This window comes from Anabrus simplex, chromosome 13 (genome assembly GCF_040414725.1).
Source record: "Anabrus simplex isolate iqAnaSimp1 chromosome 13, ASM4041472v1, whole genome shotgun sequence".
In the NCBI taxonomy this organism is placed as follows: Eukaryota; Metazoa; Arthropoda; class Insecta; order Orthoptera; family Tettigoniidae; genus Anabrus; species Anabrus simplex.
In genome coordinates this window covers 97,978,697-97,999,312 of record NC_090277.1, presented here as the reverse complement: position 1 = coordinate 97,999,312, position 20,616 = coordinate 97,978,697, and the positions used below count along the sequence as shown (strand labels likewise).

Here is a 20,616-nt window from a genome sequence, read left to right as displayed (position 1 = left end):
AGCAGGGGGACCAGCGTGAGTTGGCGGACACGGTTCCTCTAGTTGAGTTTGGCGGTGCGTCCACTTAATTGTGTGAGGCTTTATTTTTATTTTTTATTTTTTGACTCCTTAACAAATGTAACATCATATTGGCATATAAAATAACATCAATATCAAAGTTCGGAAAACGAGGAGGGACAAAATAAGAAACGACAAGTGGAAATATCCCTTAGCGAGATCTATGTTGAAGCCAGGCTGAAATGGTTTGGTCATCCCAAAAGAATGGACCCACCAAAGAACAGCTAGTGCGTGGTTTGAGAAGGAACTCAAAAGCAGAGGATCGAGAGGTCGGCCAAGGAAGAGATTTATCGATCAAATTGGAAAAGATTTAACTGGGCGAGGTCTGGATCTGCAGCAGGTTATGGAAGAAAACTTCTACACGGACAGAAGTAAACGGAGAGTGCTCATTCACCGCATCCGGGAAACTGGAGCTGGTTCAAGATGATGATGAACAAGAAGTGCGGTAGAGAAGAGTTTCCCCTGCCAACTAAAAGAGTCCCTTTTAGAATAACAACATTAAAAACAGGAGCAGTCTATTCATAAGAAGAAAGTTTTGAATATTAAATGTAGGACGAAACATTTAATCATAACCGTGTCAACGAGAAGAGAACTTCAGTTAGAAAAAGAAGAAGACATCATAGAAATTAAGAAACAAACCAAAACCACTGAAAAAAATGTTTTAAATAACTTTTTAAAGTTTTCTTTATTATGTTTTAAATTAAATCAGGTATTGTAGTATGAGATTTCCTTACAAACCATATTGAGTGCAGTTGTAGCTCAGAGTTGTACTTTGATGTCTATGGATCTGCGCACTCAAGAGAAAGCTACATACTACTGTCCAACAGTGTCATATGCCCTCACTCCATATCAGTACTGTGGAGAGGTTTGGTATTTAATCCAGGCTTCTGGCGCGCGTACTAGTGATTAGAAATTCTCTAACACTTCCTCCCCCACCCTCCCAGCCATCATTCTGATGTTAAAAATATTTTCAACGAACAGGACTCGAACCAGCTAACCTCACGGTGTCTGAACCATTTAGATTTGATGCTTTAACGACCATGGCCGCCAGTTGGGCTGTTCTATCTTTGCTTATCGAGAGATAAACCCCAGAATGGAAAAAAATTATTCATTTCACTGAATGGTAGTATATTTCACCAAACAGTTCAGGTATGATGGCCGTCATTTTGTTCTTGTAACCCATAACTGGTACCAGTTTAAGTCTCTCAAATATATGTGTAGAATATATATAACATACAGAAGCCAGGATGTACGCAGTTCGACATCATGCTGAAAGGTATAGCTGTGTACCTACATCATCACGGCAAAGTCCGTCTCCATGGCTAAATGATTAGCGTGCTGGCCTTTGGTCACAGGGGGTCCCGGGTTCGATTCCCGGTAGGGTCGTGAATTTCGACCATCATTGGTTAATTCCGCTGGCACGGGGCTGTGTGTATGTGTCATCTTCATCATCATTATTTTCATCCTCATCACGATGCGCAGGTCGCCTATGGGTGTCAAATCAAAAGACCTGCACCTGGCAAGCGGAACTTGTCCTCGGACACTCCCGGCACTAAAAGCCATATGCCATTTCATTTCATCACGGCGAATATGTGACAACGACTTCGCTGATAGAAACGTATTTTCCTTAAAACAAAGTTTGAAAGTTTTGGTCGTAAGAGGTTCATTATATTTTTTTTGCAAAGAAGATATACCCTCCAGGGTCGGTTTTTCTTTTGGACTGAGCGAGGCATCCCACCTATACCGCCCCAAGGGCAGTGTCCTGGAACGTGAGACGTTTTGGTTGGGGGATAAAACTGAGGAGGAGGACCAGTACCTTGACTAGGAGGCCTCACCTGCTATGCTGAACAGGGGCCTTATAGAGGGATGGAGAGATTGGAAGGGACAGGCAAGGAATCGGCCGTGGCCTTAAGTTAAGTATCATCCTGGCATTTGCCTGGAGGAGAAGTGGGTAACCAAGGGAAACCACTTCAAGGATGGCTGAGGTGGGAATCAAACCCACCTCTACTGAATTGACCTCTCGAGGCTGAGTGGATCCCGTTCCAGCCCTTGTACCACATTCCAAATTCCGTGGCAGAGCCGGGAATCGAACCCGGGCCTCTGGGGGTGGCAGCCAATCATGCTAACCACTACACCACAGAGGCGGACATAACAATCTATAACTGGTACCAATTTCAACTGTTAAAGCTTTCTTGTTTTCTCAATATCGCTGTGAATGACAGACAGAATTAGGGATTTTATATGTATAGATTAGGTACATTTTTCTTTTGAAGATAATACTCTGTCTTTAGTTAATGATTTCTCCTCCTTAGGTCATTGAGATAGCAGAGGCTCAGCTGTGGTTCTGTGGCAAGCAGATGGAGATAAACAAGAAACTAATTGACTACCTGGGCAAGAACGAGAAAACCAAGGTGATTGTGAAGCTCCAGAAACAAAAGGAAGGTCCACCTGGGAGGGAGGCTGTAATGTCCGAGGAGGAGCGTAAGCAGTTGATGCTGCACGCCCATCGCCGTCAGGAAGAGCTCAAGGTAGGACTCCAGTCTTCGTCATCTTATACTTCCTCATTAGAGAGTTTGTTGAAGTAGCTTAACTCTTCTGTGAGTGAACTGATTTTGTTAGTGGCAGCTCAGAGAACAACCTGTTAGCTGATTGACACTGTATATTACAACACACTACTAAAGCTCTATTATTGTGTTGTGAAAAATCTCTGCCCAATCATTCTGAGAGTCTGTTATTGTGTTCCTGTTTTGAGCTGTATTTGTTGTTCATTCAATATTTAATTATTCATAGAAAGATGAACATCCATATATTGATTCAGTTAAAGTGTACTAGAGATTGCATGCAATGTTCTAAAATTAATGAAAGAGAAAAATTAGACAAAACTCACCGTCCCATTATAAAGAAAGCGTTTAAAAGTGTTTCTAAGACTGTAGGTAGGTGTGAAAAGACAGTATGTGATATAATCGTGCCAAGAATATCAGTAGTGAAATGTGAATTGTATTGTACAGTTGCATGCAAATTAATCCAGCTGTTTGAAACGGTTTGTTACAACCAGCACTCTAGTAAAGTTTTATTGAAGATGTAAGATTTGTCACTGATCTGTGAAGAATCCCTGCCCAATCAAAACCAACATTTATAATAGTTATGAAATCATGAATACTGTTACCAATCACAATTTTTATAAGTTGTATTCCACATTGCAATCATCAGGTGATGAAATGGCAACATTTAATTGTTACTCTATTTGATGCACAATTGTTTTCAAAGAATCTATATTGTGCCCTTTTGATCGTCTTATGGGTGCAGTAAAACTCATGCTCTTAAACCAGAGGGAGTTAAAGGGTGCGGTTTGTACCAAAATCTTCCAAATTGTCTTAATTGTACAGGAAAAATCTTGCATTTCTTGAAAAGTTAACGGAAATATATTTATTTTACTATTTCATTTAATTACAAAGCCGCAGCAAGATTTGGATCGATCTTGATGGACAGATTGTCGCTAGACGACAGCGACTTACTCTATATCACGATAGTCCAGTAAGAAATTATGTATATAGGAGGATGGGAACACGCCACCGTGTTTTATGATGTACCTTTCTTGCTAGGAGGTTCATGTAACTAGGCAACTCATTGTCGAGTAATCTGTTCATTTTTGCATCAGATGGAGAAACGAATGTCAAGTATCTATTCGCGTTGCAATGAACATCATGCATCATGCAAATAAATTGCTATTTATGTAAGCATATAGAAATAGTTTGATCAAATTAATAGACATAGGAATTTATAAAATATAACATATTTACCGTAATTATTTGTTTTGTAAGTGAAATTATAAGTAAATGGAATAAGAAATATATAAATAACCCAAAATAATGAAGAAAAATGTTAATAAAAAATTGCATAAAGTAGAATTAATTGAAAAGCACCTTTTATTTATTGAGGCGTAGCAGAGCACGCCAGATATCAACTGATATTATACTATTTCATTGAAGAGTAAGGGCTATGTATATTGTGAATTTATTAAATCTTTGTTTGGTCGACTATAAGTGTGTGTTTCAAAAATAAGCAGTTACTGCTAAAGCTAAATCTGTCGATACACATTAGGCAGTAAGTAAACTCATCAGATGGGGGTAGTAGTCCAATGTTGTATGATGATGATGATGATCATCATCATCATCTTTATATGCAGTTTCCAGCTGTTGGCCAGGTCTGCTTGGAACATACGCCCCTCCATCTCCTGTTGTCTTCCCACCACTTCTCCCTCATCACTCTTGCCCAGTCCTCTCCTCTTCTCTGTATACTACACAGTCTTCCACTCCTTTTATCCACCTCTTTCTTGGTCATTTTCCTGTTATCTCCATTTCGTGCATCCTCCTGGGTATTCTTCCCTCTGTCATTCTGTTCAAGTGTCCATACTATCTAAGTCTAGATGCCTCTGTCTTGTTCTGTAGTGGCTCTTCTTTTTCTGTATCCCTAACTTTCTCACTTCTCATCTTATCCATTTTGTAACTCCTATCCTCTTCCTCAGAAATTTCATTTCACTTGCCTGTATCCTAGTCACGGCTCTCTGCCTCATTACCGAAGTTTCTACCGCATACCTCAGCCCAAGCTCTCTTTTTCTTTACTATTCCAGCTTTTATAAACATCTCCTTTTTACACCGCAGGTCCCGCATTGAACTGCGAACATCATAGGAACCTTGGCTCAGAAACTTGGTCTCCACCTCACATGTTACGTTGCAACATAAACACAATAGACCACAGACAATAGCACAGTCAACTTCAAAGCTCTCAGAGGAACATTTTACGCAAATTGAAGATTGTATTTTTGTCGAAAGCTCAAAGAAAAGTTTACTGCACCCTTAACATGTAACATTTGATGAAAAATGACTACAAATTTGAATTTTTTAACTACCAAGTTCATCTCGTACTTGGGTTTTGAAATATTATATGCATTTTTAAAAGATTGTGTTTGTTGAGTCCTAACTCATGTTTGTACCACACTTGTCCCAAGTGACATTTAATGAAAAGTGACTACAAATTTGAATCTTTAACTGCCAAATTCATCTCGAACCTAAGTTTTAAAATGATACGTGCATTTTTGAGAGGATTGTGTTTGTTGAGTCGTAACTCATGTTTGTACTACGTTCGTGGTAGGCGACATTTCATGAAAGAGTGTCTGCAAAAATTTGAATCTTTAACTGCCAAGTTCACACAGTTTTGGTGTGTTGTATGTTTTTTGGGGGATTGGGTTTGTTGAGTCTTAACTCGTGTTCGTACAATTTTGATTCACCCTTCATGGACTGTTTTGATGACTGACAAGTTCTGAACTTGTAATTCACTATTTTATGTCTCTTTTTAACTCTTATTTAATCATAATGCTGTAACATTTTGTGTAATGTATATGTTTGCATGTATGCACCTGTGCTTATTTCTCACATTTTTGCTGAAGATGACACTAAATAGCATTGAAACTAGTTCCAACTAAATATGTTGTAACTTAACCATTATAACATTTATTTGTATTGTAAAGGTGGACCCTTTAAGTTTCCTCTCTTACCTCAGAATAGGTACATAGTATGTCCTGTATTTCACTTCGAGGGACATCCTTGCTCCAAACCAGTCTTCTGACTCTTTTCAGGAACGCTCCTGCTTGTCTTCCATGCTTGATTATTTCCTTATCATTTCTTCTGTTTTTCCTCACTGATCCTTCCCAGGTTCGCCTTATCCCTCTTATAGGTCTCTCCTTCTTTCTAGCTGTGATCACGATCTCGCTCTTCTTGGCATTAAATTTCGTTCCATATTTACCATCTCATCTTCCCATGCATCTACCTGTTCCTGGATATCCACTTCCTTTACCTCCAGATTAACAAGTCATCTGCAAACATCATGACTTTCTGTTTTTCTTCCCCAATTTTCCTTGCCTTGTGAAGAATTGCAAAAGCTTAACACGCGAGAGGTTGCACCCGCAGCAATTTGCCGCACTTTTAAATATTTGTTAATAATTTCGTTGCTAGCTGCTGTAGGGCTTAGGGCTCTCGTTTCATCCCTCCCCTCCCTCTCTCTCACCTGACGTTGATTATGGTCAGTGAATTGCCTGCTGCGTTCCGCAGTAGTTTAAGTTTTCTTTCACTCTCGCATCTGCCGCGGCATATTGCCTTCATGCGACCCCTCGCGTAGTGCATTCTTACGTGACTGCATTTCCAAGAAAGTTTCGTAAGTAAATTTCATGAGGTTTATGGTGGCTTTCAGTGAAGTGTGGTGCTGTAGTTTTATCTTGAATTGTGACCAAATCATTCATTGAAATGTACAAATGGAAACATTGCGGCAATTTGCTCACGCGCGACCTCTCACGCTCTTTAAAAACTCTCGTAACTTTACCAGATTTTGCGACAAAATTCATTAATTTTTTTTACATTGAGAAAATATTGTTACTGGGTAATTATGTTAGTACTAGTTGACAGGCAGTTACACAGGGTACATATTTATATTTTTATCAGACCATTCACCGCCAGAGGAAAATAGCAGCTCATTGAAATATGAAGCGTGAGCAATTTGCCTTCGCGCGACCTCTCGCGTGTTAATACTGTTCTTAAATTTTCATTTTCAATTTTATCATTGAATATGTTTAAGGATCTATAAATTGATGTCTACATTAAAACAGAGTTATATTTAAGATTTATAATTTTACTGTATTTGGATTTTAAGTTCTACTTGTTCTTTCAACATTTAATTGTTCATGGAACAGAAAAACTCAATGTATTGAACCACTCACAGTGCAGAAAGATCACTTTTCCACTTTCACTGTAGTAGGTGTAAAGTTCTTACATTGTTTCTAGGGAAATAAGTCTGTTTTACCACTCATGTTTTAAGTTGCTGTAGATGACAGGAGGTGAAGTAACTCACCTCTGTAGGGCAGTAAGTAAGATGGATGGTTTAACAAACAGTTTCACATGTTTCATAGGATAGCTGCAATCGCTTAAGTGCGGCCAGTATGCAGTAATCGAGAGATAGTGGGTTTGAGCCCCACTATCGGCAGCCCTGAAGATGGTTTTCCGTGGTTTTCCATTTTCACACCAGGCAAATGCCGGGGCTGTACCTTAATTAAGGCCACGGCCACTTCCTAGGCCTTTCCTATCCCATCGTCGCCATAAGACATATCTGTGTTGGTGTCGACGTTAAGCAAATAGTGGGGGGGGGGGAAACTTGATCTATTCACTGATATTAACCAATGTGAATTTAAGGTTATTTTTAAAATCTTTAATACTTATTTTCAACAGAATTGCAAAGGACTGGTGAAAATTTCTGCCAAAGACAGTTTTTTGCTCGGTGAATGTGTACTAGAAAATAGTGTAAATACTCCATTTATTCACACCAGGAACTTGAAAACAGCTCAAGTTTTAGCATGTACAAAACATGTTTTATCTCCAAATAGAAACAAACTAACTGTTGAAAACTTACAGATGCTTAATGTGTTGAGGTTCATGTTGTTTCCTTCCTGTGATGTATGATTTATGTCACCTATCAAGACGTACAGTTTTGAGTAAATATATTTCGATTATATAAAATAGGAGAAGTGACACCTTATGTCCTCCTTTTTTGTTTTATTTTAACACCTTTTTCCTTCCTTTCTTCCTAATTAAAATTGCCCCCAAAAATCGTAGCACTACCAATAAGTGTATGCTCCTTTGTAAACAATAGTGTTTTTTGTCGTAAAGAAAACACGTAATTTTGAAGGGAAATTCATTTTTTTGTTTATTCAAAATACTGGCCATCGGTTTCTACACACTTCCCCCATCTTTCAGGTAAGTTATGAATACCATGCCAGAAAAACTGCTTGTCTTTTGCGGCAAACCATTCGTCGAGCCATTTTCCAACTTTCTCGAAATTGCTGAAGTGCTGCTCTGCGAGCGCGTGCCCCATTGATGCGAAGAGGTGATAGATGGCGCCAGGTCGGGGCAGTACGGCGGGTGCGGAAGGATGTCTCATCCAAGCTATTTCAAAGTGTCTTTCACTGGTTTTGCTGTGTGAGACGGCACGGGTCGTGTAACAAAATCACTTTGCCATGTCTTCTGGCCCATTCCGGTCGTCTTTCGATCAATGTCTGATTTAAATTAATCATTTGTTGGCAATAGCGGTTTCGTCGGACTTCAGGAGTTCATAATACCGCTCCGGTCCCACCAGACACAAAGCACATTGATATCACCACGTGTAAATAGTCGAAACCATGTCTAACATGTTCTAATCGATGGAGCATGTTCACTATATGTTTCTACCAGCAAACGATGACTTTCCACAGCCTTTTCCTTTTGATTAAATAAGAAAAGCAATGCGTGTCGCAAATGTTCTTTTTCAGGCGCAAACGTCGACATGATCACTGAACAATACAACACAGAAGCTAGTGTTTTGCGGACTCAACTTGTGTGTGTTGGTAGGTTAATGTCAGACGAACAAACTGACGTATGCGTCAAATTCATGCGCTGCGTACTGTTCGCTGGCGCCATCTCTTAGTGAAACCGGAAAAGACTTATGCATACATCTGATACCGGTACGTAAAAAATCTTCTGTGGGGCTAAATTCCGGCACGTCGGCGTCTCCGAAAACCGTAGTGGGACGTAAAGCCATTATTATTATTATTATTATTATTATTATTATTATTATTATTATTATTATTATTATTATTATTATTATTATTATTATTATATAATTCGCTGGGGCCATCAAGGACCATGTTAAGTCTTGGTGCATTTGACACTGAACTTGGCCTTCTTCAGAGCCCAAATTTCACTCATTCTTTGTGAGTGGGCCTGCTTACGTCCTCTGTCCAAGGGGCACCGTGTCTTCTCTTCGGTTGCTCGTCTCGGTTTAGCCCATTCGTCAAATTTTCTTGCAGAAGAGATCTCTGTTAAGCGCGTCTTCAGCTGAGATATGTAGCATTTGCAGGTCTTCTTTGGTATTTCTAAACCAGGGAATTGTGGTTTTGGGGTTTGAATAAAAAAATGATATATTTCTTTAGTTAACTTTTCTTCCGTCCATTCTTTTCAGATGACCTTAAAATCGTGCCCGTCTTTTCCTGATTGTGTCGGTAATTTTCTGTATTTTGCTGTAGACTTCCTCGTTGGATCTCTTTCGATGGATTCCATTTCTGTACTTTGATCCCAAGATTCCTCTCACAATTTTGCGTTCTTTTTTCTCCAGTTCTTCAAGGAGTCCTTTGTTGGCATTTAGAGACAAGGTTTCGGCTGCATATAGAACTACTGGCTTCAGAACTGTTTCATAGTGACGTATCTTGGTGTTTTGGGAAAGACATTTTTTGTTGTAGATTGTGCGGGATGTTTGGTAGGCTATTTCCAGTTTGCGTACTCGCTCCTGAAGTGCTTCTTTGTCCAGTCCATTTTTCATGATGATCTCACCCAGGTATTTGAATTTGTCTACTCGGGTGATGTCCCCGTATTTTGTATGGAGTTTTGGTGGAGCCTCTTTTGATGTTAGTCATTACTTCTGTTTTCTCAAACGATATTATTATTATTATTATTATTATTATTATTATTATTATTATTATTATTATTATTATTATTATTATTATTATTATTATTATTATTACGGCCTTCGTGGCCCTTGTCTTTCTTTGGCCGGTATCTTCATTGTTCCAAGTGTTGGGCCCCTTCAATATTTTCCCTCTGATTAGTGTTGGTAGAGGGTGGTTATATTCGTGAGATAGTGGCTTCAAACCCCACTGTCGATATCCCTGAAATGATTTTCCGTGGTTTCCCATTTTTACACAGATAGGTCTAACGGCGACAGTGGGATAGGAAAGTACTGGGAGAGAGAAGGAAACTGCTGTAGCCTTAATTAAGGTACAGCCTGGTGTGAAATGGGAAACTACGAAAAATCATCTTCAGGGCTGCCGACAGTAGGGTTTGCACTCACGATCTTCTGAATTCAAGCTCACAGCTGCGTGCCCCGAACCGCTCGGCCAACTCCCTCGAGTTACAGTACTTGACTGCCGTGAGTGGGACCTCCTTCCTCAGAGTATCACAGGGATGAGTGCTATGTGCACTTTCAAAGAAGCTCCTTGGAGACATTTCATGCATCCATAAGCATCTTATGTAAACTTGATGCTGCTACTCATAACCATTCTACTGTCATCGGTGCCCTGGTAGAAGTTAATTTAAGATCCTTAATCTATTAAGTGTTATTAATTGTTATGCAATACCTATTTTTCTTTTTACATATAAGATGTTAGTTGTAAGAATTTTTCCTCCAATTAGATATTATTATTATTATTATTATTATTATTATTATTATTATTATTATTATTATTATTATTATTATTATTATAACCTAACCCCATGGCACTACGGCCCTGAAAGGCCAACTCTTGTTCTTTTCCGACCCCGACGCTATTAGATTTGCGTCTTTCATTTTCACGCCCTTCGTGGCCCTTGTCTTACTTTGGCCGATACCTTCATTTTTCGAAGTGTCGATCCCCTTCCATTTTTTCTCTCTGATTAGTATTATGTAGAGGATTGTTGCCTAGTTGTACTTCCTCCTAAAACAATAATCACCACCACCCCCGATAGAACAAAGTGAATGTGCTTGTGTGTGTGTGCTAGGCATGTCATTATAAGGACACTGATACAAGTTATTAATTAGCGCATGCTGATATTCAGTCTGCAGTACGCTACAAAATCTTGCATTAAAATACAGACAAGAACTATACGATCAAGGTCAACAGTTTTACACCACATGGTATGTTCATATTACAATCTAAAATCTAACTTTCGAGGCTTCTTAGAAAATAGATAGAACAAATCTCTTGGTTCTAGAATTATGTATCTGAATGTTTATTGTTTATTGTCAGTTTCTGTTTTTTGTTTGTTTTTGTTTTCGTAAAATTTCCATGGGGGCGTGGGTTCTAACTCCCCTTGGCTACGCTCCTGTACGTAGGTACTTACTTACTCAGCTACCCAAGTAACAGTATTTGTCTACTATCTTTAATACCTCATTTCCTAATCTAATATTTCCTGCGTCTCTTGACTTCCTTCGACTGCACTCCGTTGCTTTTGTTTTGTATTCATTTATTTTCATCTTGTACTTCTTCTCCAAGTCCGCCTCTGTGTGGCGTGATTAGCTGCCACCCCCGGAGGTCCAGGGTTCGATTCCCGGCTCTGCCACGAAATTTGAAAAGTGGTACGAGGGCTGAAACGGGATCCACTCAGCCTCGGGAGGTCAACTGAGTAGAGGTGGGTTCGATTCCCACCTCAGCCTTCCTGGAAGTGGTTTTACGTGGTTTCCCACTTCTCCTCCAGGCAAATGCCGGGATGGTACCTAACTTAAGGCCACGGCCGCTTCCTTCCCTATTCCTTGCCTGTCCCATCCAATCTTCCCATCCCTTCACAAGGCCCCTGTTCAGCATAGCAGGTGAAGTCGCCTGGGCGAGGTACTGGTCATTCTCCCCAGTTGTATACCCCGACCAAGAGTCTGAATCTCCAGGGCACTGCCCTTGAGGCGGTAGAGGTGGGATCCCTCGCTGAGTCCGAGGGAAAATTCGACCCTGGAGGGTAAACAGATTACGAACGAACTTCTTCTCCAAGACTGTTCCCATACCATTCAGCAAATCTTCTGCAGACTGAGATAAAATAACATATTCGCATTTTGTAATTAAATTGTTCATATCAGATGCTGATACATAGTGTATTTATACGCGAAATTAGTGAAGGTCTTTTGAAGTGCTGTACTCCCGCTTTTGTACTGAGATGGAGAGGACGACCACACACATCACCAACCTACCAGCGCTATCCTCTGAACTTCTCAGCCCATGCATATCATTTGCTTTACGACGAGGCGACCATCACACTTCGTGCATTCCGACAATACGACGCCGCTCAAATGGGTCTCGAGTACGCCACTCTTGTCTTGTAACACGCACAGTTCTGACATTCCAGTCTGTTCTCTAGTCCATTTATAACAACGACTGTCCTCTATATCACATGATGTAATGAGTTTCTACGGGTTCTTCTTTAATCTCCTACATTTCACCGTTGGTATTCTGTAGAGAAAATGAAAATCCACAGCCTGTTCCCATTCGTTTGATTAGATCAGGAATAAAGCTCCCATCTAGCGGCGAGGATAGGAATTGTGCCGGCTGACGAAACCTGTCGCACTCCTCTGGGGGCAACGGTTTAGTTTAGTTTAGTAATGTTTTATTTTACCTGGCAAGATTAAGGCCTTCTCTTCCATCGAACCAGGCACTGAAATGTACATATACCGAGCTCGATAGCTGCAGTCGCTTAAGTGCGGCCAGTATCCAGTATTCGGGAGATAGTGGGTTCGAACCCCACTGTCGGCAGCCCTGAAGATGGTTTTCCATGGTTTCCCATTTTCACACCAGGCAAATGCTGGGGCTGTACCTTAATTAAGGCCACGGCTGCTTCCTTCCCATTCCTAGCCCATTCCTGTTCCATCGTCGCCGTAAGACCTATCTGTGTCGGTGCGACGTAAAACAACTAGCAAAAAATGTACATATATTACATTGTGTCACTTTACAATAATAGATTTAATACTAATTAAATTAATAGTAATGTCAGAATGATGAGTGATAAGATTAAATGAAGATGAAATAAATTAGGTATAATAAAAGGATAAATCTCTTTCGATAAACACTATAATTCCTTAGGTTTTTTTTTCTTTTTGCCATTTGGTTTACGTCACACTGACACAGATATGTCTTATGGCGACGATGGGAGAGGAAAGGCCTAGGAATTGGAAGGAAGCGGCCGTGGCCTTAATTAAAGTACAGCCCCAGCATTTGCCTGGTGTGAAAATGGGAAACCACGGAAAACCATCTTCAGGGCTGCCGACAGTGGGGTTCGAACCCACTATCTCCCGATTACTGGATACTGGGCGCACTTAAGCGACTGCAGCTATCGAGCTCGGTAATTCCGTAATTAAACCAGAGGCAACGTACGCTAGTGAAACTTTATTCAAATTAAATGTAAAATCTACAACAGACAAATTATAGTAAACTGATAGAAGAATTCTTAGAACAGTTATTAATAAAAAAAAAAAACACCAAGTTGATGGACAGTGGAGATTGTTGCCTAACAACATTGTCTATCGTAAATGTGAATCAATAATATCTACAATGCGTAAAAGAAGAATTTCCTTTTTCTGTCACATATCAAGGTTACCAAACACCAGGATATTGAAACAACTATTTGATTATTTTTTGAAAACTAAAATCAATAATAATTGGTTCAAAGAAGTGCAGGATGATTTGGAAGAATTGGGTATAACTCGGCAACAAATCATAGACAAAAAAGAGAAGAGGATTTTGAAGAACAAAAGCATAAGTCTCAAACTAAAAACAGTTGAACGGAAACAGTATACTATATCGGACACACAAAGGGCTTCCAGGTCGGAGAGGATGAGAAAGTTCTGGGAGAAGAAATTAACTCAAATGTATTGATTTAAGTGCTCCAGTGTGGGCGTAAAATATGTAAATAAATAAAAGGATAAATTCTTAAAACTAATATCCTACATGTAAAAAGAGGTAGTACATAAAATTTAATAACATTTGAAAAACAGATCGGGTAAGAATTTTAGACTAATCTTCTACCAGAACATCCATGACAATAGAATGGTTGTAAGTAGCAGCATCAAGTTTAAAGATGAACCTTACTGGTGGATAAAATATCTCCACAGAGCTTCCTTGAAAGTGCGAATAGCGCTTAACCCTCCGATACTTTCGGGAAGTAGGTTCCACTCCCGACAGGCAATTACCGTGAATGATTTATCATAGATGGCAGATCTATGGGTAGGTAAAGCGAGGATGGAATTATCAGTAGATCTGGTGTTAAGTCTGAGATAAAAAGATAGGTATTTGATATATGACGTAAGGTAAAATGGCTATGAAGAATGGAGGATTTTATGAAGATGGCGTAGCGTATGAACAGTGGGACGGATTTCTAGCCGGGCCAAGACAGGTAATAAACATAAACGGAACAGGGCGCTCGATAAACTGATGGCTGTATACTCGAAGTTGAAAGCAAATGCAACCCATGAAGACGTGAAAAAAAAGCTTGCGTTCAAATGACCGTAATTAATTTTTTAAAAAAAGTTGAGTCAAAACCCTCAAGGATTGGGGCAGATGATATACAGTATACGAGCCATTAACGTGAGTGTTTTGTGCGCTCTAGTTCTTGAATGAAGCAGATGCTCCTGTTGTGTTCAACACTCCCATAAACGGAAATGTGTTCACACTTTTCCTCCATGGCTAAATGGTTAGCGTGCTTGCCTTTGGTCACAGGGGTCCCGGGTTCGATTCCCGGCAGGGTCGGGAATTTTAACCATCATTGGTTAATTTCGCCGGCACGGGGGCTGGCTGTATGTGTCGTCTTCATCATCATTTCATCCTCATCACGAAGCGCAGGTCGCCTACGGGAGTCGAATCGAAAGACCTGCACCTGGCGAGCCGAACATGTCCTCGGACACTCCCGGCACTAAAAGCCATACGTCATTTCATTACTTCATTTAAGGCTACCGGAGAATAAATGGACTAGATTATTTAATGAAACATAGCCCCGATGTTATATAACTCCTGTTCTTTATAATAAACAAGTTTTGTTTATTAGTAATGCGTTTTTATAGTTAATGCATTAACTTTACGCACTCTTGCAGAACGTAACATAATACGTCACATGTTTTTACAACTGCCGTACTAATGGAAACTGGTGACATTATAGCAGAAATCTTTAAATCTTCAAATTTTATTCCAGTTGCAATATACCTCAATGTCAGCACAAGATCACAATATGAAGATAAAGTTTGAATTCAAGAGGACAAACTGGGGCAAATATTCGTTTATAGGAAGGGGAGTTAGGGATTGGAATTGTTACGGGGTTACCCGTGGAATGCAGAGGTGAAAGAAGGTGCGGGCTGGAATGGGTCTAACTACAAGTCCGAAAGATGAATTAAAGTTTCCATAAAGGTTATATTTTCAGAACTTAACAATTTACATATAGACTTTCAAAATTCAACAAGTAACAAATCAACAACAAGCCAAAAATCAGGTACAAGGTATAATTTATAAACTAGAGCACGAAAGCACAAGTTTTAGGGGATCATTACAAGATCTGGGCTTCAAGCCCCAAGTTTTATAATTCCTGAGCTCTCAGCTCACAACCACAGATTACCAAAGGGCAGAAAACCCCTAATTACATGGAGCACTTGCTCCCATCTAGTAATGTCAAGCCTCCTAGAGCCACCCTTCAAAACACCAGAAAGAGCTGACCCGCTCTCAATCTTTCAAGCCTATTAAAGGCAATACTATACTTTACAATCACTTGCCATCGAGGCACACCTTACAAGAATTAAACAGGGATATCTCGCACCCAGCCTACAGGGCCTTAAAAGAGAAATAATAGTTTAATTTAAATGGCCCTAAATGCAAAAAGGAAAGGAGGCGTGGATTAGCACTCCTAAATACACTTTTTAAAACCTAAGAGCCACTAGACCGATGCCACAGGGGCTATTCCCAAGCTAGGGAGGTGACTCGTATATTAACACATTAAGGAAGAGAAGAAAATCGGTTATAAAAACGTAGTCACCTCAAATCAAAAATGAAGGGGAGCTAGAGAGGGTAAAGCACTCTCTATCCCCGATTTACAGTTAAAGTAATAAGAAAATTTTACATAAGCCGGCACAAAGTTACATTTTTAGACAGGTAGGTTACATTGAAAAGGTTTCGGACCTTCCCCGAGGGTTAAACTGCTGAGCTAGCAAGAAATAAAGATGTTAAACGGCCATTACCTTTGTTGAAGAGCTGCTGCCCGAAGGAAGAGGCGCTACCCGCCCCCTGCTGTATTTCCATACACTAAGCTAGATGTTGTTGAAGTGGCCGAGAGGCAGGAAAATCAGCAGTTTTTATACTCTCGGGGAAGATTCGAGACCTTGCATGAATAATTAAGACACACCCACAGTCGTTTATTGGGTAGCTTACAGTTACACATCAAAATTGGAGAAGAAAGACACAATTGGCTGAAAATTAATGACAGAAATTATTGATTGGCTAACTTCAAAACTGGCGGAAAGAAAAGATTTACATTGCCAACTCACAAATGAAAGAACGAAATTTAGTAAGGAACGAACTTATGAATACAAAATTTCTTCAAATAAAGTTCTACCACTTCGCACCAGGGTGCATGGTCATAGTTTTTGTAGAGACGTCTATCAGAGAATGTCCACACGTCTTGATAATTAGTAAACAAAAGCAGTTCGAAATTAACACAGTGACATCTTTTGAGAAACTGTTGAGATAATTCAATTTTCAAAGTTCAGAGTTTCTGCTGTAGGGGAGTACTTTAAGGCGAAAAATTCAAAAGTGCGGCGTAGAGGTGTACCAACAGGTACAGGAATATAACTTAAATTTCCAATTTCTTTGAAATCACTTACGAAAAAGCTAGGAAAACAACAGATAGATATCTGCCACATAGGCGACTGTCCTAAATGCAGATCAGTATTGACTGATTGATTGATTGATTGATTGATTGATTGAATCTCTCTGACACCGAGTGAGTTAGCCTTGCGGTCAGCGGCACGCAGCTGTGAGCTTGCATCCGGGAGTAAGTAGGTTCGAATCCCACTGTCATCAGCCCTGAAGATGGTTTTCCGTGGTTTCCCATTTTCACACCAGGCAAATGCTGGGGCCACGGCCGCTCCCTTCCAACTGCTACGCCTTTCCTATCCCATCGTCGCTATAAGACCTATCTGTGTCGGCGCGACGTAAAGCAACTATTAAAAAAAAAGAAATCTCTCTGACACCGATAAACAGTCTACGTGTGTGTAGAAAAGGCTCTGCCATTCAGTTTATTTCTCAAAGGTACCCTCACTCATTCGGAGGAACTTGTGACAATATTCTGCGACGGTATATTGTATTTTCCTCAACAACTTCATATGAGAATATTCTCATTTTTTAAGCCATCATTAACCCATCGTTTATATTTAACATTGCGTTTCGTGCAAAGTGCTAATATGATAATTACTCATGTCCGTCTCTTACGATCCATTTTGTTGGAATACCGCAATAATCAACACGTGCACAAGTCCTGACCAAAATATTGACAGTAATATGATCATTAAAGTCTACACTACCAACCACCACAGAATCACGCAATAGTGATTACATCCCTCCATATAGGGTTGGCGTCAGGAAGGGCATCCGGCCGTAAAACAGGGCCAAATCTACATATGTGTGACACAGTTCGCACCCGCGACCCCACAGGTGTGGGAAAAGCGGTAGAAAAAGAAAAAAATAATTAGAGGAGTGATCATGTAAGGTTTCTACAGTACTGATGGTAATGTCAGTATTATGGACTTCGTAGTTCTGATCAGTATTATGGACTTCGTAGTTCTGATCAGTATTATTGGCCGTGTACGGTCCGCTTTAGAGATGAATGGTCAGTATTGAGGCCTTCAGTTCAGAGGGCCCGGCGCTCGATTCTCGGTCGGGTCGAGATCTGGTTAATTTTTCTCTCTCAGGGACTGGATGTCTCTGTTTGTTCCAATACAGTAGGGCCAACACACCACTCTAACAACAGACAGACACATATACATACTGGGTTATCGTCAGGAAGGGCACCCGGCCGTAGAACTCGGCCAATTACACATCTCTGATACAGTTCACACCCTTATATGGTGTGTGTTTGGGGGGGTGGGGGTGAGCGGAAGGAAAAAAGGTAGTGATCAATAACATGGAATTTGTCCTCATATTATTATTTATCCATTCAGATATCTGTGTTCTATGTGTATCTTGCGTGAGTTTAGTTGTTCTTGGCCCGTTGCATGTTGCAGACATTTTTACTTTGTGGGTAAATCTGAATTTTACATCGCATATATGTTTTTGGGTTGGTGTTTTCTCGTGAAAGTTATTTTCGATAGTGAAAACGGCTCCTTCGATTACTACAGTGTCGATGTAGGTACTTGACAAAAATAGTGGAAGTGTCACAGTGTGTAAACAATTTTCTAAACATGCCAAGTTCAGTGGAAATACAACAAATTTTCGATCATGATTTTACACACAATATTTTAATCGTTAAATTCTTTTTTCTTAATCCGCTTACCCTCCCGGGTTGTTATTTTCCCTCGAACTCAGCGAGATATCCCACCTCTATCGCCTCAAAGGCAGTGTCCTGGAGCGTGAGACTTTGGGTCGGGGGTAAAACTGGAGAGGAGGACCAGTGCCTCGCCCAGGTGGCCTCACGTACTATGCTGAACAGGGGCCTTGCTTGGGGATGGGAAGATTGGGAGGGATAGACAAGGAAGAGGGAAGGAAGCGGCCGTGGCCTTAAGGTAGGTACCATCCCGGCATTTGACTGGAGGAGAAGTGGGAAACCACGGAAAACCACTTCGAGGATGGCTGAGGTGGGAATCGAACCCGGACCTCCGGGGATGGCAGCTAATCACACCGACCATTACACCACAGAGGTAGACATTCTTATATTTGATTCTCTTAAATATTTTATTTCTCTTGGCACTGTCATGATCCCAAATTTACCGAACGAGTTGGCCGTGCAGCTGTGAGCTTGCATTAGGGAGCAATTCGGGAGATATGGGTTCGAACCTCACTGTCGGCAGCCGTGAGGGTGGTTTTCAGTGGGTTCCTGTTGTCACACCAGTCAAATGCTAGGACTGTACCTTAATTAAGGCCACGGCCGCTTCCTTCCAACTCTTAGGCCTTTCCTATCCCAAGGTCGCCATAGGATCTATCTGTGTACGTCGTAAAACAAATAGGAAAAAATATTCGAAATTTTACTCAATTCAATATCATTTCCAATCCTTGTATTTAAAATAAATAGCATTTGATATCGAGAAATATCGATATTTTGTTTTGGTGTTGTATCGATTAAGTTTCGATATCGAATGAAATATCGATATTTTAGTATATTGAAACGTCTCTGATTGGGCCACAAAGGGTTTGGAAAGGAATGATACGCTCGCAGACCTCACACCGTCGGGGTCGGAAAAGTACAAGAGTTGACCAAGAGGGACGGACAGGAAATATGAAAGTGAGGAGCCTGACAAGAAGATGAAGCAATGCCAGACTTAGCTAGGGAAACCGTATTCGCCAACCCTGATTTAAAGCCCCTGGTCCCCCTTTTAGACGCCTTTTACGACAGGCAGGGGATACCGTGGATTTTGGGGTAGAAAATGGAGACCTATATTGGATTGGCGGCAAGAAAAGCATCCGGTCGTACAACTGGGCCAAATCCTCGTAAGTGCCATCCCAATAAAATTAGAAAGGGGCCAGGGGAAGCAGCTTTAAGGAGGCACCATTGAGCTTATTAACTACTTTGTTTTAAAAATCCTGTCCCTCGTCTCCACCACCTGACAGAAGTAACGCAGTGACCTCGCTTGAGGGGCAGTTCTCAGATCAATACGCACTTCAGTACAAGAGAGTCCAGTTTCCACCGGTTGGTTCCCAGATGATGCTAAAGCGGATGCACTCAAACAAAAAGAACTCAGCTAAAACTACGCTACACACATACGTCAATGCTTATCCTTTGAGCTTATAGAGAGGTGCATTGTTATTATTTCATGTCAGAGCGTAGATGCAATACAAATATACATAAACATACATGGCACTGTACAGATATATATTTCGGGCGGTCACACTGAGTCCATCCAATAATCAGCGATAGCAATTCCCTCTTTGGCCGCTTGTACGAGGTCTGGAAGTGTACATTGGACGGGGCATATTTGACTGTTATACATATGTAGGGCAGTTTTTATTTCCCCACAATCACAAAGTTCTGGCTGTTTTCCTTAATACCTTCACTTCTTGAGGCTGTCCCTAGATCTTCCAGTACCACCCCTCAAACGATTAAGCGACCTCCAAGTATCCCAACTTAGCTGATGTCCAGGAGGTGGAGATTCATCAGGTACCATCCACTTCTACTTCGCGTGTTGTTGCTGGAGATTTGTTAAAAGTGGTAAAGACATTGAGGAAGCTCGCTCTTGATTTAATCTTTTAAGAAGCGGTCGAAGTCCAAATAGCGGTGACTGCTGCTATTCTCCACTTTTGTCCTCTCATATCTTGCCGATACTTTCCTCCGAATATCAGTGGGAGCGATCCCAGGTAGGCAGTAAAGTTTCTCAGTAGGGGTTGCTTTCAGGTATCTTGTAACTACTCTGCAGGTTTCATTCAAAGCTACATCCACCCACTCTGTACTAGCCCAATTGAACCACACAGGGCTTGCATATTCTGCCGCAGTAAAACTGAGAGTCAAAGCGGATGTCCTCAATACTGTTTAAGCCTATTACTCACGGTAAAATGTTTCGTAAAATTTGTTGTACAATTAATTTTATAAAAATTTGGTGAAAACAAGTTGTGTTGCTCTCGGTAAAATTATTTGATAAAATCCGTTGAAGCATCAGGATGGCCGTCTATGAACTCACTATTGAACTAGGATGTGCATGTGCTGCCATCTTTCGATAAACTTTTAAACCAAGAATCAGCTGTTCAACTTACAGTGTGTTTGAGAGTATGGCTCCAACAAACAAAGC

At 40.6% G+C, this 20,616-nt stretch overlaps 1 protein-coding gene across 3 annotated transcripts in view; it reads left to right on the top strand.

The window, feature by feature from the left end:
• The window catches only part of LOC136884650 (cilia- and flagella-associated protein 298), a 611,731-nt gene that overhangs the window by 14,326 nt on the left and 576,789 nt on the right, over positions 1 to 20,616 (top strand). For 2 of the 3 annotated variants that reach the window (XM_068229986.1, XM_068229985.1), the window contains exon 5: positions 2,370 to 2,585. In XM_068229986.1, coding sequence (XP_068086087.1) covers positions 2,370 to 2,585 — 216 coding nt within the window. Of the gene's footprint in view, positions 1 to 2,369; positions 2,586 to 4,718; positions 7,610 to 20,616 lie in introns of those variants that run through there. The other variant, XM_068229987.1, reaches the window with a different exon arrangement.